Source organism: Oncorhynchus tshawytscha, linkage group LG12 (genome assembly GCF_018296145.1).
Source record: "Oncorhynchus tshawytscha isolate Ot180627B linkage group LG12, Otsh_v2.0, whole genome shotgun sequence".
Lineage (NCBI taxonomy): Eukaryota > Metazoa > Chordata > Actinopteri > Salmoniformes > Salmonidae > Oncorhynchus > Oncorhynchus tshawytscha.
The window spans coordinates 20,839,734-20,862,027 of record NC_056440.1 but is presented as its reverse complement, the minus strand read 5'-3'; the positions used below and the strand labels follow the sequence as shown (position 1 = coordinate 20,862,027).

The window sequence follows — 22,294 nt, the reverse complement described above, 5'->3', positions numbered from 1 at the left end:
AGGCAAATTGATCATTAGAAAACCCTTTTGCAATTATTTTAGCACAGCTGTAAACTGTTGTGCTGATTAAAGAGGCAATTAAACTAGCCTTCTTTAGACTAGTTGAGTGTCTGGAGCATCAGCATTTTTTAGTTCGATTACAGGCTCAAAATGGCCAGAAACAAAGACATTTCTTCTGAAACTCGTCAGTCTATTCTTGTTCTGAGAAATTAAGGCTATTCCATGCGAGAAATTGCCCAAAAACTGAAGATCTCGTACAACGCTGTGTACTACTCACTTCACAGAACAGCACAAACTGGCTCTAGCCAGAATAGAAAGAGGAGTGGGAGGCACGGTGCACAACTGAGCAAGAGGACAAGTACATTAGTGTCTAGTTTGAGAAACAGATGCCTCACATGTCCTCAACTGGCAGCTTCATTAAATAGTACCCACAAAACACCAGTCTCAAAGTCAACAGTGAAGAGGCGACTCCGGGATGCTGGCCTTCTAGGCAGAGTTCCTTTGTCCAGTGTCTGTGTTCTTTTTCCCCATCTTAATATTTTCTTTTTATTGGCCAGTCTGAGATATGGCTTTTTCTTTGTTTCTTGACCTAAGAGTTGAGGAGAGACTGACTGCATCACTTCTTCATTTTATAAGAAACATTAATGTGTTGAAAATCCCAAATTGTTTGCATAGTCAACTTACACAAAGCTCTGACACACACACTTAACCCACCAGAAAATATTATGATGGGCAAAAGAACACAGACACTGGACAGAGGAATATAAATTTGTTTTACTGAAGGACCATTCTGTTTGCGCTCTCTGTTGTAAAACTGTTGTTTGTTGGACATTAATTGTATGGCGTCATTTTGAAACGAGACATGGGAAAAACTTCATGGATGAGGCGGTCAAGGCTGAAGGAATCAAAAGGGCAGTGTCCAGGTATGAAAAGCAAAGCAGTGTGTTTACAAATCTACATGCAGTCAAAAATCAAGCTACAGAGGAGAGCTACAAAGTTGAGCAGTGCTTTGCTAAACATGGAAAACCATTTACTAATGGAGAATATATCAAGGAGGCTTTACTTAGTAGTTCCCAGGCTTAATTTGATGGATTGCCTAACAAAGACAAAATCATCTCAAAGACATGCCTGTCTCCAGAACTGTTGAAGGGTGCGTTATGGAGATGGTTGAAAATGTAAAGAAACAGCAAACTGTAGCGTTAAAAGATATGCACCTATGTTTAGTGTGGCTCTTGATGAGAGAGTGGATGTGAATGATATTCCACGTCTGACGGTTGTTGCAAGATACTGTGACCCAGAGCAGGTATGTGAGGAGCTGCTTGGTCTATAACCCATGCATGGTACTACTAAAGGGGAAGATGTAGCAAAAGTATTCACAGATCATTTTGAGGAGAGAGGTGTCGATATTAAAAACATCTCGCTCGCATCTCGCTATGCAGGCTGACCCAGGTCGCCAGTTGAACGGTGTTTCCTCCGACACATTGGTGTGGCTGGCTTCCGGGTTAAGCTGGCAGGTGTTAAGGAGCATGGTTTGGCGGGTCATGTTTCGCCTCTCCCAAGCCTGTTGGGGAGTTGTAGTGATGAAACAAGATCAAAATTGGGGAGAAAAAGGGGTGTAAAAAAAAAGAAAATGTCACTATCATTCACCAAGAGAAACTGTGTTCCAAGATCAAGCCTGTGGTGCTGATGGACAGCACCTCTCTTTGGTGAGATATGGAATTGTTCCATTTGTGGGCAATTAGATATTCAATAGACACAATTAGATGAAATGCACATATGAAAATCCTAACTGGCATGCAGATCGTTAGAAATGGTAGGGTAAATTGTAAATTGGCACCCCACACAAAAAAGGTCTATGCTATGTCAGGATCACAGGCTACAGGCACCTAGAGCATGGGTGAATAGACCATGTGTTGCACTCCGACCACTCCTGTCAACACTTGTCCTTCCAAGCGTTGCCCTGGGAATGATGAGGTGCAGACAGAGCACGATGAGTGTTCTCTAGTCTTCTCAACGTTTTGTCTGTGAGAGTTTCAGCAGTAGTGGGTCAATCGATAAAAAAACGATTGAAATGCATTGCTTTTTGTGTATGTGTGGTGTGTATATGTGGTGTCTGTGTGTGTATATGTGGTGTCTGTGTGTGTGTGTGTGTGTGCTTTGTTACCTGGTCCAGTTTGCTCTGATGGCAGGGGAAGGAGAAGGTGAAGCCGAGGGGCAAGGACGCTCCTTTCATACCCATGTACTCCAAGAAGTCAGCGATGCAGTGCACTATGTGGTCAAACAGCTGACAGGGAGAGAGAGAACAGAAAGAGAAGGAGAGAACGAGAGAGATGACAGAGAGAAAGAGAAATAGAAAAGAGTGAGTGAGAAAGAGAGAAAAGATAGGTCAAATTACCAGTGCAGTGGACTGGGACTGAGCTCTACCTATTAGGGTTGGCCAATATTTTATATCTATGGAAGATAATTGAAAGCCATTGTCGCTGGTGACGACATAGTGAATTGACAGACGGTGGTTTAGCCTATTTGAACTTGACTGGCGCCGCACAGTAACAAATGGAGTAGGGCAGCACACGAGTGACATTCAGAGTAATCTTCCCATTCCTATTTGCTTTAGCTTATTTCAATAAATAGCCTATGTTGTACAGGCCTACAGAACGCAAGAGAGGAATGTAGGCTAGACAGCAGAGAATTCCACCAAAGCAGCACAAAATGTCCATTCAGAAAATATTGTTTCTCTTTCTCTCTCTCTGTCGGATGCATGGGCCTTATAGCCTAAACTTGCACATGTTTAATAACTGACACTACTTAACTATATTGTCTAGCTGTTAAAAAAAACATAGGCTATATTCCCTTCTCTCCATTCAATATGAATATGACCTATGGGCAAGGCTACGCTTTCATCGTTTTATGCATGCATGGCTTTCTCCAGATCAAACAATGAATGAATCTAACAACGTTCCATCTCAAAGTTGTTTGAATATCCTAAAAACGTATGGTAGCCATGGGACTGATAATGAAAGAGAACAAACAATATCAATGGCCTATGGAAAAATATAATGACAAGTTAAATCAAGTTTAAATGATCAGTGCAGGGTGAAAAAATCCCTCCATGTGAGGTTAAAATCTAAATGGCCAATAACCTCTCCTCCTACGCCTATCATAAAAGCTTGAAGACAAATGAACAGCACCCTATTTCCCAAATATTTGAATAGCCTAAGAAGGTACTGTTGTCCTACAGTTGTCTCTTTCAAAGAGAACAAGAATATAATCCTCAAGTCTCATCTTTCAAAATACATAGAGCCCTCTTAATTTACAGCATTTCTCACACACAGACAACCTAAAGTTCCCAAATTAGCAGGAGGGATTGGGGGAAACTTCATTGCACGAGGTGCTCAAGTTCAGAACGGCTGTCAGAGAAAACCTGGTTTACCTCCTCTCCAGTGCCCTGCATGGCCTCCTGGGGAATGGAGTAGATCTTGTTGTGCATCTCCACACTGCGTCTCTTCCCACGCCGCACACGTACCAGCAGAACCCGGAAGTTGGTCCCTCCCAGGTCCAGGGCCAAGAATTCACCGCTCTCTGATGAGTTCAATGAGCACAATGGGGAGAGAAGTTAAGAAAGTAAGATTACACTCCAAAATTATATTTAGCAGTTTGGGGGTTATGTGCCTTGTTAAGGACCACAACAGCAGTAGGTGCTCACATCCTAATGTACATTTTGTCAGCCATGGATTTCCAACCGCTGAGCTTTTGATTGCTGGCCCATCTCTCTAACCGGGGTGTCAAACTCATTTACCCCAGGAGCCGCATTGGGTCTTAAACAAGGTCAGGAGGGCCGTACTGAAAATGTATTACATTTCCTCGCTGTCAATAATTGTATAAAAATCGTCCTCTATCCATTGTTTTTGGAATTTTCTATGCTTCTATGACTGTCTAGCTTTCATTTAGGTGACTATTAGCGAGCTAGATCAAGAATCAAGAAACTGTATTATAAGTCCATTATAATTTCTAATTCGATTTGGTTTTAATAATTTGAAAGTATATTGAGTTTGTGTTTTTATTTGTAACAGCTTAAGGCTTTCTTCTCAGTTTCCTGCTATAGCCCTGCCAAGGACATCCATCTATTTTCAAGGATTTTCAAGGCCCATCAGTAGCTTATGGCTCCCTCTCCTACCATACACACATGGAGAATCCCGATTCCTAACCCGATTCTTCGCGTCCCCTGTCCTCACCTCCTAAAAACCCATTGGATGAGGTCAGAGGTCCCTCCCCTCTGACTTTCTAATCCAATTGGTTTTGAAAAGCGGGCGAGGAGAGACTACATGAGGAATCAAGAAAATGCCATTGAGATTCTCCCACAGATAACAACCCTCTCCCTCCTCTCTTCATCTTCTTGTCTCTTGACCCTGTACCTGTGCCGTCGGGCATGGAGCGAACAAAGGTGGGCAGCATCTTAATGGTGGCCTGGTCATGACTCTCCTTGGCCAAGCCTCTGTTCATCTCCTCTCCCATCCGCCTTTTCACATCCAGCAGCTGCTCCTGGCTCAGACGCAGAGCGTCCAGGATACGCTGCCGCTCGGCATGCTGGATAGCCAGCCGAAACGCCACTGCTGTCACCATGGCCGCTCCCTTCCCACTTCCGTCCTCCGAGCGCAGGAAACGTACATCGCAATCCGGCACCAGCCGCCGCACCATCTTGTGGAGCCGCCGCGCAAACCTGGGAGAGGAGGTACAACTTTATTTTAAGCTTATTAAACATTATTAAAAGGCTCATTAGCTATTAGTAAACTGTTTGTAAATTAAATATATTTGATCATGTTTCAGTTACTAGTGAATACATGTACAGTACCAGTTAAAAGTTTGGACACCTACTCATTCAGGGGTTTTTCTTTATTTTTACTATTTTCTACATTGTAGAATAATAGTGAAGAATTCATATGGAATCATGTAGTAACCAAAAAAGTGTTAAACAAATCAAAATATATTTGAGATTTTAGATTCTTGAAAGTAGCCACCCTTTGCCTTGACAGCCTTGCACAGTCTTGGCATTCTCTCAACCAGCTTCATGAGGTAGTCACTTGCAATGCATTTCAAGTAACATATGCCTTGTTAAAAGTGAATTTGTGGAATTTCTTCCCTTCTTAATGCGTTTGAGGCAATCAGTTGGGTTGTGACAAGGTAAGGGTGGTATACAGAAGATAGCCCAATTTGGCAAAAGACCAAGTCCATATTATGGCAAGAACAGCTCAAATAAGCAAAGAGAAACGACAGTCCATCATTACTTTAAGAAAGGAAGGTCAGACAATACGGAACATTTCAAGAACTTTGAAAGTTTTCAAGTGCAGTAGCAAAAACCATCAAGCACTATGATGAAACTGGCTCTCATGAGGACCGCCACAGGAAAGGAAGACCCAGAGTTACCTACGCTGCAGAGGATAAGTTCATTAGAGTTACCAGCCTCAGAAATTGCAGACCAAATAAATGCTTCAGAGTTCACGTAACAGACCGGTGGAAGAAGCCACCTTTAGCTTGATGACAGCTTTGCACACTCTTGGCATTCTCTCAACCAGCTTCATGAGGTAGTCACCTGGAATGCGTTTCAATTAACCGGTGTGCCTTGTTAAAAGTTAATTTGTGGATTTATTTCCTTTATGTCCTTTGGTCTGATGAGTCCAAATTTGAGATTTTTGCTTCTAACCGTGGGGTCTTTGTGAGACGCAGAGAAGCTGAACGGATGATCTCCGCATGTGTGGATCCCACCGTGAAGCATGGAAGAGGAGGTGTGATGGTGCGGGGGTGCTTTGCTGGTGACACTGTCAGTGATTTATTTAAAATTCAAGGCACCCTTAACCAGCATGGCTACACAGTATTCTGCAGCGATATGCCATCCCATCTATCATTTGTTTTTCAACAGGACATTGATCCAACACACCTCTAGGCTGTGTAAGGTCTATTTGACCAGTAAGGAGCATGTTGGAGTGCTTCATCAGATGACCTGGCCTCCATAATAACCCAACCTCAACCAAATTGAGATGGTTTGGGATGAGTTGGACCGCAAACTGAAGGAAAAGGAGACAACAGCGCTCAGCGTATGTGGGAACTCTCAAGTCTGTTGGAAAAACATTCCAGGTAAACCTGGTTGAGAGAATGCCAAGAGCTGTCATCAAGGCAAAGCGTGGCTACTTTGAAGAATATCAAATATAAAATATATTTTGATTTGTTGAACAATGTTTTGGTTACTACATGATTCCATATGTGTTATTTCATAGTTTATGTCCTCACTGTTATTACACATTGTAGAAAATAGTAAAAATAAAGAAAAACCCTGGAATGAGTAGGTGTGTCCAAACTTTTGACTGGTACTGTATATACAGTGCCTTCGGAAAGTATTCAGACCCCTTGACTTTTTCCACATTTTGTTACGTTACAGCCTTATTCTAAAATGGATAAAACAAACAAATTGTTCAGAGTAGACTGTGTGAATCAGCTCAAAATTGCTGCAAAGAAACCACTACTAAAGGACACCAATAATAATAAGAGACTTGCTTGGGCCAAGATGAGCAATCGACATTAGACCAGTGGAAATCTGTCCTTTGGTCTGACAAGTCCAAATTTGAGAATTTGGGTTCCAACCGCGCTGTGTTTGTGAGACACAGAGTAGGTGAACATTGATCGCTGCATGTGTGGTTCCCACCATGAAGCATGGAGGAGGAGGTGTGATGATTCTTTGCTAGTGACACTGTCAGTGATTTATTTAGAATTCAAGGCACACTTAACCAGCATGGCTACCACAGCATTCTGCAGCGATATGCCATCCCATCTGGTTTGCGCTTAGTGGCAGGATCATTTGTTTTTCCACAGGACAATGACCCAACACTGCTCCAGGCTGTGTAAAAGCTATTTGACAAAGAAGGAGTGATGGAGTGCTGCATCAGATCACCCAACCTGAACCCAATTGAGATGGTTTGGGATGAGTTGGACCGCAAACTGAAGGAAAAGCAGCCAACAAGTGCGCAGCATATGTGGGAACTCCTTCAAGACTGTTGGAAAAGCACTCCGGTGAAGCTGGTTGAGAGAATGCCAAGAGTGTACAAAGCTGTCATCAAGGCAAAGGGTGGCTACTTTGAATCTAACATCTTGTAAGGATCTGGGTGTAGCTGGTGCAGAGGACTCAGGCGCAGGAGAGCAGAGATGAGTAACACAAGGAACTTTACTTTACTCAATTTCCAAATACATGAAGTAATACCAGGCCCACAATCATCGGACCGAACTTACAAGAAAGTATTCACGCACAAAAAACGTGGGGAAAACAGAGGGTTAAATAATAAACATGTAATTGGGGAATTGAAACCAGGTGTTTAAAACAAAGACAAAACAAATGGAAAATGAAAAGTGGATCGGCGATGGCTAGAAGGCCAGTGATGCCGCCCGCCGAACGCCGCCCGAACAAGAAGAGGGACCAACTTCGGCGGAAGTCGTGACACATCTAAAATATATTGTGATTTGTTTATCATTGTTTTGGTTACTACATGATTCCATGTGTTCTTTCATTGTTTTGATGTCTTCCCTATTATTCTACAATGTAGAAAATAGTAAAATAAAGAAAAACCCTTAAATGAGTAGGTGTCCAAACTTTTAACTAGTACTGTATGTATAAGCCATTTCCTACTTGGTCTTGCAATTTTAACTGGCACTTGAGATGTAAGGGTCAACTCCATTGTAATTTCCCTCATCCACTGTGTAATTTAATTAAGTCTATTCTAGGAGAATTGCTCTGAGTAGTCATGCTCTCAGCAAGGTGTAGATTGAAACTCAGGGAGGTGTAGATTGTTGTCAAGTTGAGTTGGAATTCATTCAAATGAAACTCGACAATGTCCATAGCATTTCATTATTAATGTCCTGAAACGACTGGAGCTGAAGTGCATTCGAGTCTTGCCTCTTTGGAATCAGAGTGGAAGTCTACTTCCTCACTCGTCTTTAATATATATAGGGTAAAAAATTCCAAACAGTACCTTATATGACTCATGCTCTGAGTGCTGTGAAACTCAGGGAGGTGTAGATTGTTTGAGTATCAAGTTGAGTTGGAATTTATTCATATAAAACTTGACAATGTGCAATAGCATTTCATTTTTTGAGTCATGACCACATAGGCAAATTACAATTGGCCCAGAACAGAGCAGCACGACCGGCCCTTAAATGTAAACATAGGGCTTATATCAAGAACATGCATGTCAATCTCTCCTGGCTCAAAGTAGAGGAGAGATTGACATGTTGAAAGCACTGTTCAAACAGCTAACACTCAGCTCAGACACCCATGCATACCCCACAAAACATGCCACCAGGGGTCTTTTCACAGTTCCCAAGTCCAGAACAGAGGCTAGGAAACACACAGTATTATATAGAGCCATGACTACATGGAACTCTCCTCCACCTCAGGTAACTCAATCTAGCAGTAAAATCAGATAAAAAGTAAATAAAAAAAACAGTTAAAACAACACCTCACGGGGGATCACGTGACCTTTGAAGAGATGGCCGCATGAACTAAGAGCTCCGCACAAGTAGTTTCCAATTCCTAATCTTACCTCCACTCCAAGTTCAAACTCATTTAGCTTTAGTAAAAAAAGTCATGGCGGCTACAAAAGGCGACACTACAGGTGACATTTTTACCCGGACTCGAGTATTAGCGACGGAAAAAGCCTCCAAGAAGAAGCTAGCTTCAGAAAAAACTAGCGCCATTAGCCAGGAGCAAGAGGACCCGCCCCCCGAGGCCATATGCTAAAAAGAAAATAGAGCATCTGGAAGAGAAAACAGGTCCTGGTAAACAAGGGGCAGAGGAATAATTGTGTTCTATTCAATCTGGGTGAAAAAGAAGAGGGAAACATGCCACTGATCCGCTACCTGCAAGACAAACTTCCCGAGTGGCTCCACATGTCCACCGACAGTCCCATAGAACTCGAGAGAGCTCACCGAGCACTGAGGCCCCCACCAGCAGCCAGACAACGACGCGCCCAATCACCATATGTTTCCTGAGATTCACCGACAAGGAACGAGTCCTACAGGCGGCGAAAAACAACACCATCGCAGTGAGAAACGCCAAACTCACTTTACACCAGGACCTGTCAGCTGGAATATGCCAAGAGTTTGACGAAGTGAAGAAATACTCAATTGACCGAGGCATCTTCAGGGGATTCAAATACCCAAACAAGCTCAGGATTCTTCACCAAGGAGCCTTGCGACACTTCAAAACTCCCGAAGAGGCAAAACGTTTTTTGAAAGACAATCCTGGTCAATGAGAAACGGACCAATGACTAAATGCGATTAATGCTATTACTAAAGGAGGTAAGACAACATATAGCCGATATCCAAAGACCCACCCGCCCGCTAAATGTCATTGTAGCCGTCTAATCTATATTTATGTTCCTTTAGCTGAGAGGGATAGGCTCTATAGCCTAACCTAGGCCTACTAACATTTCAGCCTACTTGTATTTCCATCTTTTTGTTTATATTATTACTGTGGTTCCCTATGTCCCCTGGGGAAGGTATATGTAGGCTGGGCTATTGATTTTATTTTCTCCCTCTTTTAGTGTGGACTGGACGGGGGATACGTTGTCATTTACTCAATGCAGGGCGGAGAGGATGAGGCATTTCTTTGGTGGGGAGAGGGAGACGTTGTGCGTTGCTAACTTTTCCCGTTTTTTTTTTTTTTTTTTTTGGAACACAGAATTGAGACTGAGCGGGGGGTAATAGATCCAACTGGATGTGTCGAGTTGTCTGGGAACTCGGCTGGGGTGTTCAGAGATTGTTATTTTATGTACACCATTTATTTTTCTTTTTATGTGAACGCAGCTTTAACTACTATCCACTTTTACCCAGCGATGACTTGCACTAAAGTTCGATTACTGTTCGATGACGATGACTAGTACCTTAAATCTATTGACATGGAACTGCCATGGTCTAGGTCATGCAATAAAACGGAAAAAGATACTAAAAAAGAAAAGATACTATCTTATACTAAAAAGATACTATCTTAAACATATATGCCCCTAACACACATACTCTTGCTTTTATGTCAAAAATGATAACCCTGTTCAATGAGCATTGTGTTTCCTTTGGCGTGGAGATTTTAATTGTACCCTTAACCCAACCCTAGACAAATCATCTCAAGTCCCCACCACAAATCCTAGATCTGCAAAGATTTTGAACTCTCTTACTAAAGAGATGGGACTGATAGATATCTGGAGAGAGACTAATAGCTCATCTATGGACTATACATACTACTCTAATGTCCATAACACCTACTCCCGTATAGATTACATTTTTATCCCAAAGAGTTTCATAAATTCAGCCACATGTACAATCGGACCCATAGCACTTTCAGATCACGCCTTTGTCCACCTCCGCTTTGACCTCTGCAAAACCATCCCGAGGTCAAAGAGCTGGAAATTCAACACCTCCATGCTATCAAACAAAGCGTTCCATACATTGGTAACTACATGGATAGACAACTACACACAAGACAACAAAAATGCTCCTGTTTCTCCGGCCACAATGTGGGACGCTAAGAGGTAATCTAATTGCTTATGCTTCCTCTAAGAAAAAAGCAATGGAAGCACACAGGCTAGATCTTGAGAGGGAGCTGGAATGCTGTGAAAAAATACATGAACAATCCCGACAGCACCTCCTGGAGTCATCTTAAAGCAGCCAAAGCCAAACTGAATTTGGACTACACTCGGGAGATAATTTTTTTTTTTTTTATTAAGTTTTTTGTTTTTTTTAGGCCCAGTAGATTGCTTGCTTACCAATTTAAAAAGGAGCAGTCAGAGCGTACAAACATGGCTATCCGAACAGCAGAGGACGAGGTCACATATGACCCAAAAAAGATCAATTAACTTTTCATGATTTTTACTGCAAACTATATACTGTATCTCTGACAGAAAACACACAGAGGCAGAACTCCACTCTTTCCTAGAGGGAATCTCGCTACCTAAACTATCAGAGACCGACCAAGAAGATCTCAACTCCCCCTTCACTCCTGAGGAGATCCTGGAGGCAATTACCTCCATGCCACCTAATAAGTCCCCAGGCCCAGATGGATTCCCCAGAGAGTTCTACAAAGCTTTTTGGCCCCAGCTCAGCCCTATCTTCATGCCAATGCTGGAGGATTTTTTGCAAAAATGGAGTTCTCCCAGACTCAATGCACACAGCTCGCATTACAGTGTTGCTCAAAAAGGACAAGGACCCCCTATCCTGCTCGTCCTTCCGGCCCATAAGCTTGTTGGATTTCGACTATAATATAATTACCAAATTGCTCGCCAAAAGACTAAACACTCTTCTTCCCAAAATAAAGAAGCGAACCAAACTGGATTTATTAGAGACAGATACTCTTCTGATAATATTCGCAGTCTTTTTGATATTATTGATCAAGTAAACGCACAGAAGATCCCTGTCCTGCTGGCTTCACTGGATGCTGAGAAGGCGTTTGACAGGATGGAGTGGAGCTTTCTGTTTTCAGTCTTAGAAAAGTTCAATATTTTATTAAATGGATCAAATCACTATACTCTCATCCAAATGCCATGGTGACTACTAATGGACTGAACTCTGACAGATTCCCTCTGGAGCGGGGCACAAGACAAGGGTGCTCGCTGTCCCCCTGCTCTACTTGTTGGGGGCGGAGCCTCTGGCAGAGCTGATAAGGAACAATCCAAGTATTATGGGTGTTTCTGCAGGCGGCCTGCAGCACAAGATTTCGCTTTACGCGGCTGATGTCTTGCTCTACATATCCAACCCTGAGAAATCCCTCCCTCTCATTTTAGACACAATTGCTCAGTATGGCAAGTTTTCAGGTTATAAGATCAATTTTAACAAATCCACTGTCTGCCCTCTCAATATTACACTCAACAGCTCTATGAAGACATTATGTCCTTTCCAATGGAAAACACAGGGGTTTCAATACCTCGGGATCTTCATAACACCAGATCTGAATAGCCTTCTCAAGGAAAATTATCTTCCACTCCTGGATCGAATCAAGAACGATCTCCAAACCTGGATCTCCCTCCCAATTAGCTTAGTAGGAAGAATTAATGTTATCCGTATGAACGTCCTCTCTAGACTGAACTACCTATTTCAGATGCTCCCATGCTATCTCCCAGTTTCCTTTTTCAAAACAACTAACCAAAGCATCACCAAATTTATATGGGGCAATAAAAAACCTAGGATCAAGTTTTCCACTCTATCGAAACCTGAATCTAAGGGTGCTCTTGCCCTTCCCTCCCTTCAATTGTACTACTGGTCTGCCCAAATCCGCAACATGCTAACATGGATCACAAACAGACAAGAGTCAACGTGGATTCAGATAGAAGCCCAATCCTGTGGTTCAATGCCCTTAAACTCAATTATATTCATTAACCTCTTGAACCTCTGGGGGCAGTATTTCATTTTTGGATGAAAAACGTTCCCGTTTTAAACAAGATATTTTGTCACGAAAAGATGCTCGACTATGCATATAATTGACAGCTTTGGAAAGAAAACACTCTGACGTTTCCAAAACTGCAAAGATATTGTCTGTGAGTGCCACAGAACTAATGCTACTGGCGAAACCAAGATGAAATTTCATACAGGAAGTGAGCCAGATTTTTGAGGCGCTGTGTTCCAATGTTTCCTTATATGGCTGTGAATGCGCAAGAAATGAGCCTACACTTTCTGTCGTTTCCCCAAGGTGTTTGCAGCATTGTGACGTATTTGTAGGCATATCATTGGAAAATTGACCATAAGAGACTACATTTACCAGGTGTCCGCTCGGTGTCCTCCGTCGAAACTATTGCATAATGGTGCGTGCATTTTTCCATTTTGAACAGAGGAGAAACCAAACTGCCACGAGTGACTTATCATCGAATAGATATGTGAAAAACACCTTGAGGATTGATTCTAAACAACGTTTGCCATGTTTCTGTCGATATTATGGAGTTAATTTGGAAAAAAGTTCGCGTTGTAATGACTGAATTTTCGTTTTTTTTTTTCTTAGCCAAACATGATGAACAAAACGGAGCGATTTCTCCTACACAAATAATCTTTTTGGAAAAACGGAACATTTGCTATCTAACTGAGTCTCCTCATTGAAAACATCCAAAGTTCTTCAAAGGTAAATGATTTTATTTGAATGCTTTTCTTGTTTTTGTGAAAATGTAGCCTGCTGAATGCTAGGCTTAATGCTATGCTAGCTATCAATACTCTTACACAAATGCTTGTGTAGCTATGGTTGAAAAGCATTTTTTGAAAATCTGAGATGACAGTGTTGTTAACAAAAGGCTAAGCTTGTGAGCCAATATATTTATTTAATTTCATTTGCGATTTTCATGAATAGTTAACGTTGCGTTATGGTAATGAGCTTGAGGCTATAATTACGCTCCCGGATACGGGATTGCTCGTCGCAACAGGTTAATAACTTTAGTGAAGTGGGCAATATAGCCAAAACCTTTGTGATTTACAGCACCCTACTAGCGTGGAGGGACTGTAAGAAATACCTGGGCATTTCCTCCCAAATATGTTCTCACTCGCCTATAGTAGGACCCAGACTTGCCAAAAGCCCTGAGGGATGCCAACTTTAGTCTTTGGCATACTCTAGGAATCAGAGTATTTCATCAGAAAACCACTACACTGAAATCCTTTCAAGAGCTCTGCAGTGAATTCAATGTGCCAAGATCCCATTTTTTTTATATCTTCAAATTAGACATGTAATTTCCTCATTTACCTCCAAGAAGAGGTTTAGAACTCAGTTGAATGAAGTTGAAACCCTTCTTGTCACAACACAATCCATTAAAGGCAAAATATCTTACATCTATAGACTCCTGAGAAAGGAGGCTCCTCCTTTACTCCGTTGAAAATAATTTGGGAAAAGGACCTTGGTCTGACTATCAATGATGAGTTATGGGCGGAGGTTTGCAACAGGGTATACTGCACCTCTACTAATGTAAAAATGAAAGAATCCAATTACAAATGTTTGTACAAATGTTATTACACTCCTTTGAGACTCTATAGAATGAAAACAGATATGTCTCCTAACTGTAAAATATGTACTTCTGAAAGTGGAACCTATATGCATGTATTTTGGAGCTGTAGAGAGATTGCCAGATTCTGGCAATCTATACATACTGCTGCACAGAAAATACTAGATGTACAGTTTGATATGACCCTGTGTATCTATCTTCTTAAATGCCCAGCAGGACTTTGTTCTTGATCCTGACAGAGAAAATTTGCTTATGACTATTACATACTTTGCTAAGAAATGTATTCTTCTATTGTGGGTCTCTAATACCCCTCCTACATTTAAAATGTGGATTGACCAGATTGTTGACTTTCTCCCTCTTGAAAAGCTCACTTATGACCTCCACAAAAGACCGCACCAAGTTTGATAGACTCTGGTCTCCACTATTCAACTATATTTCAAACTGGACAGAGTGAACGGGGTGACTAGGGAAATGTGCAGATACATGTTGTGTAAGGTGCTGTAAAATCTAAAAACGAATTATTGGCTCGTCGTCTCAGCGAAGGCTAGAAATAGCTAATAAGAACCTTGATAGTGCTGCTGCAAGTGTTATATATGTTTTTATTGTATTTTTATTCTTTGTGAGTACGTGTAGGTATGTAGGATATGTGTGTGTGTATGGGTGTGAATGTATGCATGTATATGTGTACGTATGTGTATGTGTGTGTATATATAGATATGTATGTATATACACTGCTCAAAAAAATAAAGGGAACACTAAAATAACACATCCTAGATCTGAATGAATGAAATATTCTTATTAAATACTTTTTTCTTTACATAGTTGAATGTGCTGACAACAAAACACACAAAAAATATCAATGGAAATCAAATTTATCAACCCATGGAGGTCTGGATTTGGAGTGACACTCAATATTAAAGTGGAAAACCACACTACAGGCTGATCAAACTTTGATGTAATGTCCTTAAAAAAAGTCAAAATGAGGCTCAGTAGTGTGTGTGGCCTCCACGTGCCTGTATGACCTCCCTACAACGCCTGGGCATGCTCCTGATGAGGTGGCGGATGGTCTCCTGAGGGATCTCCTCCCAGACCTGGACTAAAGCATCCGCCAACTCCTGGAATGTCTGTGGTGCAGCGTGGCGTTGGTGGATGGAGCGAGACATGATGTCCCAGATGTGCTCAATTGGATTCAGGTCTGGGGAACGGGTGGGCCAGTCCATAGCATCAATGCCTTCCTCTTGCAAGAACTGCTGACACATTCCAGCTACACGAGGTCTAGCATTGTCTTGCATTAGGAGGAACCCAGGGCAAACCGCACCAGCATATGGTTTCACAAGAGGTCTGAGGATTTCATCTCGGTACCTAATGGCAGTCAGGCTACCTCTGGCAAGCACATGTATATATATATATATATATATATATATATATATATATATATATATATATATATATATATATATATATATATACACACACACACACACAAAAAACACCTCACGGAACCACACGCACACACACACAAATGATAAACCAAAAACTGTTTTAAGTGAGAAGTAGGCATTGCTCTGAAGCCGAAAAATTAAGGAAATTCACGAGCACCACAATGCCTACTTCACCCATGCTCTATCACACAGCTTTGACCTACTACAGTAGCTATGTTGTCTATTCTACTTCAAACAATGTGTAGGCAGGATTGCTTAGGATTCAAACGTTCTCAAATAGCCTAACTCATAACCTTAGAGAAGGTGTTCTCACAATAATGTGATTTGTAATGCATATAAGGTAAAGTACTCAATTCTTCACACACCACACTAAGACATTATCCCATTCCACTTATACACAATGTCTGCCATCTGCCCAGACAGAATTTGTGCACAAAATTTGAGAGAAATAAGCTTTTCGTGCATATGGAACATTTCTGGGTATTTGTATTTCAGCTCATGAAACCTGGGGCCAACACTTAACATGTTGCGTTTATATTTTTATTCAGTGTATATATTTCATAATCACATCCTTTTTTGGTTAGTAGGTGTGCAACATAACAGGTGGTGGGTGGTGTGTTGGACACAGTCCCTCAGATAAAGTTCTAAAGAACCTGTCCGAATTCCTGATTTCTGTGACCATTAGCTAATCTGTGTAATATTGACATAAACTCAAAGCCACTTGTTTTGCAAACATGGGTCCTGTTTTATCAATTACTGTGCTAATCAATGGACAGTTCATTACCTGTCAAAGGAATATGTAGATTAAAGTTATGTTTCTATTTCTATATATCTATTATTTTTGCAGTAAAGATGATGACACTACAATAAAACACATTTAGGCCTACAATAGGGGCTATATCTAAAAATACATACAGACTAATGATAAAACCGATCTCATCATACTCGTATTGGTAATTGTGTCCGTTTTACCACACCTGATACTGGTAATTGGATTTACTCGTGAACAGAAAATTCAGAAGTGCGCTTTAAATGCAGGTGAAGCCTCAAGTGTGCATTACTGCAAAATCACTCAGAGTGCATCGTTTAGTTCCTTCACACACACCGTTGTTAAACGACCCTGACCAATGAAAATGCACCATTTACTTACTTAGTCCTATTCAATTTCTCAACAAAGGAGGCTAATAAATAGTCTAATGCATGGCTGGCTACTACTGGCTGCAATTATTCCAGACAGATTTAGATGAAGGTAGGCTAATTCACTTGCCCCATATATTGTTTCACTTTTGAGAGGAGCAAAACTTCTCTCCCGAAACTTATGCCAACACATTTGCACAATCAAAATAAACCATCTACATTTGTAATTTTATTTTCTAATTATCTGTCACTCAGTAAACATGACTGGGAAAGAAGAAATAATAATAGCAAGAAAGCATGGGGATCGCGACATAACGACAGTACGTCGTCAGCAATGGAATACTTATACGGACAAAGTAGGCATACTACACAACACCAAGTAGACAGGCAAAAACAACCATATGGTCTCAGAAAAGTCTACAGGAAAAAAACTAAATTGAACAACAAAGACTAGCTACGGATTAGGATTCATTCATGATGTTTGGAGAACGGGAGACTTAACAGAGCCACACGGGTCTGTCTGGAGAAATGAGAGCAAAGGGAGAGCAGCTTGTTCAACTGATATCCCGCGTGTTTCTTTACAGGCAGAAGAACTAGCTAATAGTTGTCATAATCGTATTCAGAAAATTCTCCATCCCCATTAGATACTAATTTTGTCCGAGCACTCGGCACACCCCTAATAGATATACATTATTTTAATAGCAGAACACTGTAAAGTCCATTATTACTCTGAAGAGTATTAATTAGGGTGTTTGAGAAGGTTTGAATCCTAAGCAACCTGCCTACACATTGTTTGAAGTACAATAGACAAACATCGCTACTTTAGTAGGTCTAAGCTGTGTTCTAGAAAACCTTGGTAGTTCATTGATGATGTAGGCATTGTGCTTCTCCTGAATTTCCTTTATTTTTTGCCTTGTCCAATGCCTACTTCTCACTTTAAAAAGTTTCCGTGGTTTTTACACTGGAAGGTGATTATACAAAATTATAATACAACATCACAACCTCTTCCTTGACTACTGTCACATTAGGTGGCTCGGAGAGCGAGGAATGAAGTGGGGCAACCTGCAGAGGTGCTGCTGCTCCCCCTGACATCATAGTCATCCACCTCAGTGAAAACTACTTGGCACACACAAAGGTGACAGCCCTGGTGCATCAGATGCGAGCTGATTTGGAGGTAGTCATCCAAATGTTCCCCGGGACAATGGTGTTTTACTCTGACATCACACAGCAGAGGAGTTGGATGTTCTAGTGGGAGGAGGACTTCAACAAGCGCATAGAGATGGCCCGGCGCTATGTCAACCAGCTTGTGTTAGCATTTCTCTATGACAGGCGCATGCGCACAATCCGCCCCTCTGTAATAAAGCACAGTTTCCCTGGGCAGTAACATAGGTATGGCGTGCATCGCATGGAGGGTAACAACCTCCTCTTTGAGAGTCAGAGCTGGTCTCTCCTCCGTTCCAGCAAGACGCATACAGTAGTACACACCACCACACTCACTGCCATTTGCCTGCCACTCCACAAACCCAAAGGCTCTTTTAAGAGCCACCTAATAAATTAAAATAAGTGTGTGTATGTCAGGAAGGGGCTGTCAAAACTATAAACTAAATAATGGTCCAAATGTATCCTACAGAAAGTGAACCCACAATCTTCAGATCCAAGTTGCATTATGGTAATGCAATTGTGTTTCTGGTGTCCTTTGACAGCTCTTTGGTCTTGGCCATAGTGGAGTTTGGAGTGTGACTGTTTGAGGTTGTGGACAGGTGTCTTTTATACTGATAACAAGTTCAAACAGGTGCCATTAATACAGGTAACGAGTGGAGGACAGAGGAGCCTCATAAAGAAGAAGTTACAGGTCTGTGAGAGCCAGAAATCTTGCTTGTTTGTAGGTGACCAGATACTTATTTTCCACAATAATTTGCAAATAAATTCATTTAAAAAATCCTATGTGATTTTCTGGATTTTATTTCTCATTTTGTCTGTCATAGTTGAAGTGTACCTATGATGAAAATTACAGGCCTCTCTCATCTTTTTAAGTGGGAGAACTTGCACAATTGGTGGCTGACTAAATACTTTTTTTGCCCCACTGTATAACTGAATTAACTCTTGACCCCTCACCATTATCGATCACCACTTAGCTGACAGTTCTAGTAACGGAAAACCTGGGAATGCACTCACTGCCTTATCTAAAACACCCCAGAGCTAAGTTTCGTCGGTTCAACCATAGGTTAAAGACCTTTTCTACTTACTTAAAAAAAAAACACTCCTAATCTCCTCCAACCTGGCTGGAATGGTATTTATTTAAATGTAATTACCCCCTGTTTCAGGCTCCACAATCCCTCACTTATGAACTCATATTGTTAATCAGATATAATAAAACAGAGTATAAGTTTACTTAGTTACAGTTCTATTTAAAATGGGGATATTGTTTAGTCATTTATTCATAAAAATCCTAACATCTACAAACCCTGTTCTACAAACATTCACAGACCATTTAAATTCTCAATGCGTTTGTTTCAAAATTATTTTGTTCATTCATTCAGTACTGATTGAACATTTATTTATGTTGCTTGGTTAAAATACAATAGTCTAAAAAAGCAATTCACTTTTGCCTGTGAAAACACACAATCCTACTCATTAATGACAAAATGGCGCCGGAAGAAATGGCAGCAGTTTTATGGGCGCCCAACCAATTGTGCCATTATGTGTTTTTGCGTTATTTGCCATCATTGGACAATAAACTAGACGAGGTACGATCACGAATATCCTACCAACGGGACATCAAAAACTGTAATATCCTATGTTTCACAGAATCGTGGCTGAATGACGACATGGATATTCAGCTAGTTGGATATACGCTGCACCAGCAAGATAGAACAGCACACTCCGGTAAGATGGTGGGGGGCGGTCTGTGCATATTTGTAAACAACAGCTGGTGCACAAAATCTAAGGAAGTCTCTAGATTTTGCTCTGCCTGAAGTATAGTATATTGTGATAAATTGCAAGCCACACTACATGCCTAGAGAGATTTCAGCTATACTTTTCGTGGCTGTTTATTTCCCGCCACAGACAGATGCTGGTACTAAGACCGAGCTCAGTCAGCTGTATAAGGAAATAAGCAAACAGGAAACCACTCACCCAGAGGCGGCGCTCCTAGTGGCCGGAGACTTTAACGCAGGGAAACTTAAATCAGTTCTACCAAATTTCCATCAACATGTTAAATGTGCAACCAAAAATTCTGGATTACTTGTACTCCACACACAGAGATGCGTACAAAGCTCTCCCTTTCCCTCTATTTGGTAAATCCGACCACAACTCTATCCTCCTGATTCCTGCTTACAAGGAAAAATGAAAGCAAAAAGCACCAGTGACTCGGTCTATAAAAAAGTGGTCAGATGAATCAGATGCTAAACTACAGGACTATTTTGCTATCACAGACTGGAACATGTTCCGGGATTCTTCCGATGGCATTGAGGAGTACACCACATCAGTCACTGGCTTTATCAATAAGTGCATCGAGGACGTCGTCCCCACAGTGACTGTACGTACATACCCCAACCAGAAGCCATGAATTACAGGCAACATTCGCATTGAGCTAAAGGGTAGAGCTGCCGCTTTCAAGGTGTGGGACTCTAACCCGGAAACTTACCAGAAATCCTGCTATGCCCTGCGACGAACCATCAAACAGGCAAAGCGTCAATACAGGGCTAAGATTGAATCATACTACGCCGGCTCCGACACTCGTCTTATGTGGCAGGGCTTGAAAACTATTGTATAAGCTAATAATCTATTATGTATGACATTCCTGGGAGTGTGTAAACTGAAATGTTTTATTACCATAGTATTTTTGTATGTTCTCTATAGCTATGTACTTGAAAATGTATCAATTTACCAATTCGACACATTTTGGAAAACTCCTGGCAGACTTGATACAAAATATTGTGCAGTAATGTAATTCTTCATTGGATCAGTCTGAAACTTTGCGCACACACTGCTGTCATCTGGTGGCCAAAATCTAAATTACACAGTCTCCTATCTGAAATGACGGCCTTTCTCTTGCATTTCAAAGATGATTTATTAAAAAAAAAGAAATCCATGTTTTTTTGTTTGTATTATCGTTTGCCATATCTTATGTGTTATATTCTCCTACATTAATTTTACATTTCCAAAAACTTCAAGGTTTTTCCTTTTAAATGGTATCAAGAATATGCAAATCCTTGCTTCAGGTTCACCTAAGGGTCATGATAGGGGCTGTACCAAATGTTTGATTATATTATAATAATAGTATATAATATAATAGTATTATAATAATTGATTATGCTTATGTTGTATTAATAGAAGGGGAGGGGTTATAAGACCCCTCCCTCCTTACATTTATAGGGTCCTAGACTACAGATTAACAATATATATACATTATGAGGTTTAATATTGTTCCACAGTACTTTTCTAGGCTCTCTGCCTCTTATGAAGAAACTGTCTGAGAAATGTTTGACTGTGAAGACAGAACTCTGCAGGGGAGTGTAAGAGATAAGAGATTAGTTAGACATTCCACTATAAATAAATTTGGATATTTACTGCTAAGCTTTTAGATAGCTATATAAATAAGAGTTTTAGTGTTGAGTAGGCATGGTTTTGGACTCATTTCACCTCATGAGTAAAAGATAATGATGTAGTGTTGGGGATGAATCAGAATAGTTGGGTAACATAGATAAGATGTTTTATTTTCATTATATGCTTGTGAGTTACTTCTCATTTAGAATGTATCTTGTTGTACTATAGTGGTGGCCATTTGCAGTTATCCTTTCCTCTCCTGGGTTCAGTTACTTGGGCCGCAGAGAGGGGAGAGGTCAAGCTTGTCTTCATATGTAAACATATCTTTTAAACCATGTGAAGGGATGATTGAGGGGGAACCAATTATCTCTTGGCTCCACAATGTCTGTGTGCCAGTCACTGTGTCTCTGTGATCTTGTCCAGGAGGGGGTGTATTTGATATATGCTAGTGGATGAGGTAATGTCTTGGTACTATGTTGTACCAAGAACGAGTAGTAGAACCTCATTTTAGGAGAGCTAACTGAACGATAATTTATAGCTAATGCTGTCTGGCTATGGGATACGCCTCTCTCAAGTAAAGTCTTCCTTTGTAATGTTCCTAAGATCTGTTATTCATCATGTGAGTTGAGATGGGTGTGTCTTGGATAGAAATGATACTACGAACTGTTTTGTAAGCACTCTCAGAGAATTCATTTATAGACACTGAATTGATCTGAGAGTCACAGGGTTGTGATGGAGCTCACAATAATTAAAGATGGACTTTATGATAACTCTGTGTTGTGTGGTGGTTTGGTCTCATGATTTGGTAAATACAGGAAATTTCCACTACAGTAGGCAGTGACATCACTAGGCCTGGACTTCGGGTTTAATAAAATAACATGGGACCTTTTCTTTGATGCAGAACTTACTCGGAAACATGTGTTATGTTCCTGTTATCAACTTCTGCCTGCAATTGCATTAATAAAGGTTTTTGAATGATTTAATTAAAGATATTGTCATAATTCTAATTTCACCAATGAGCCAATGATTGACAAGGAACAATGAAAGGAATACCAACACTAGCTAGCTAACTACGGCTAATTTACAGTCACGTCAAAAAGTGCAGACAGAATAACAGCAAAGTAGCCGCATTTGCATAATCTGTTTTCTAGTGACATTTATTTG

General features: G+C 40.9%; 1 protein-coding gene across 3 annotated transcripts in view; it reads right to left on the bottom strand.

Annotated features, from left to right (window-relative positions):
- LOC112262692 (hexokinase-2-like) overlaps positions 1-22,294 on the bottom strand; it is a 92,396-nt gene that overhangs the window by 11,334 nt on the left and 58,768 nt on the right. For all 3 annotated transcript variants that reach the window (XM_042331433.1, XM_042331431.1, XM_042331432.1), the window contains exons 10-12: positions 4,413-4,717; positions 3,431-3,579; positions 2,165-2,284 (exon numbers count right to left, since the gene is read on the bottom strand). In XM_042331433.1, the coding sequence (XP_042187367.1) occupies positions 2,165-2,284; positions 3,431-3,579; positions 4,413-4,717 (574 nt within the window). The remainder of the gene's footprint in view (positions 1-2,164; positions 2,285-3,430; positions 3,580-4,412; positions 4,718-22,294) is intronic.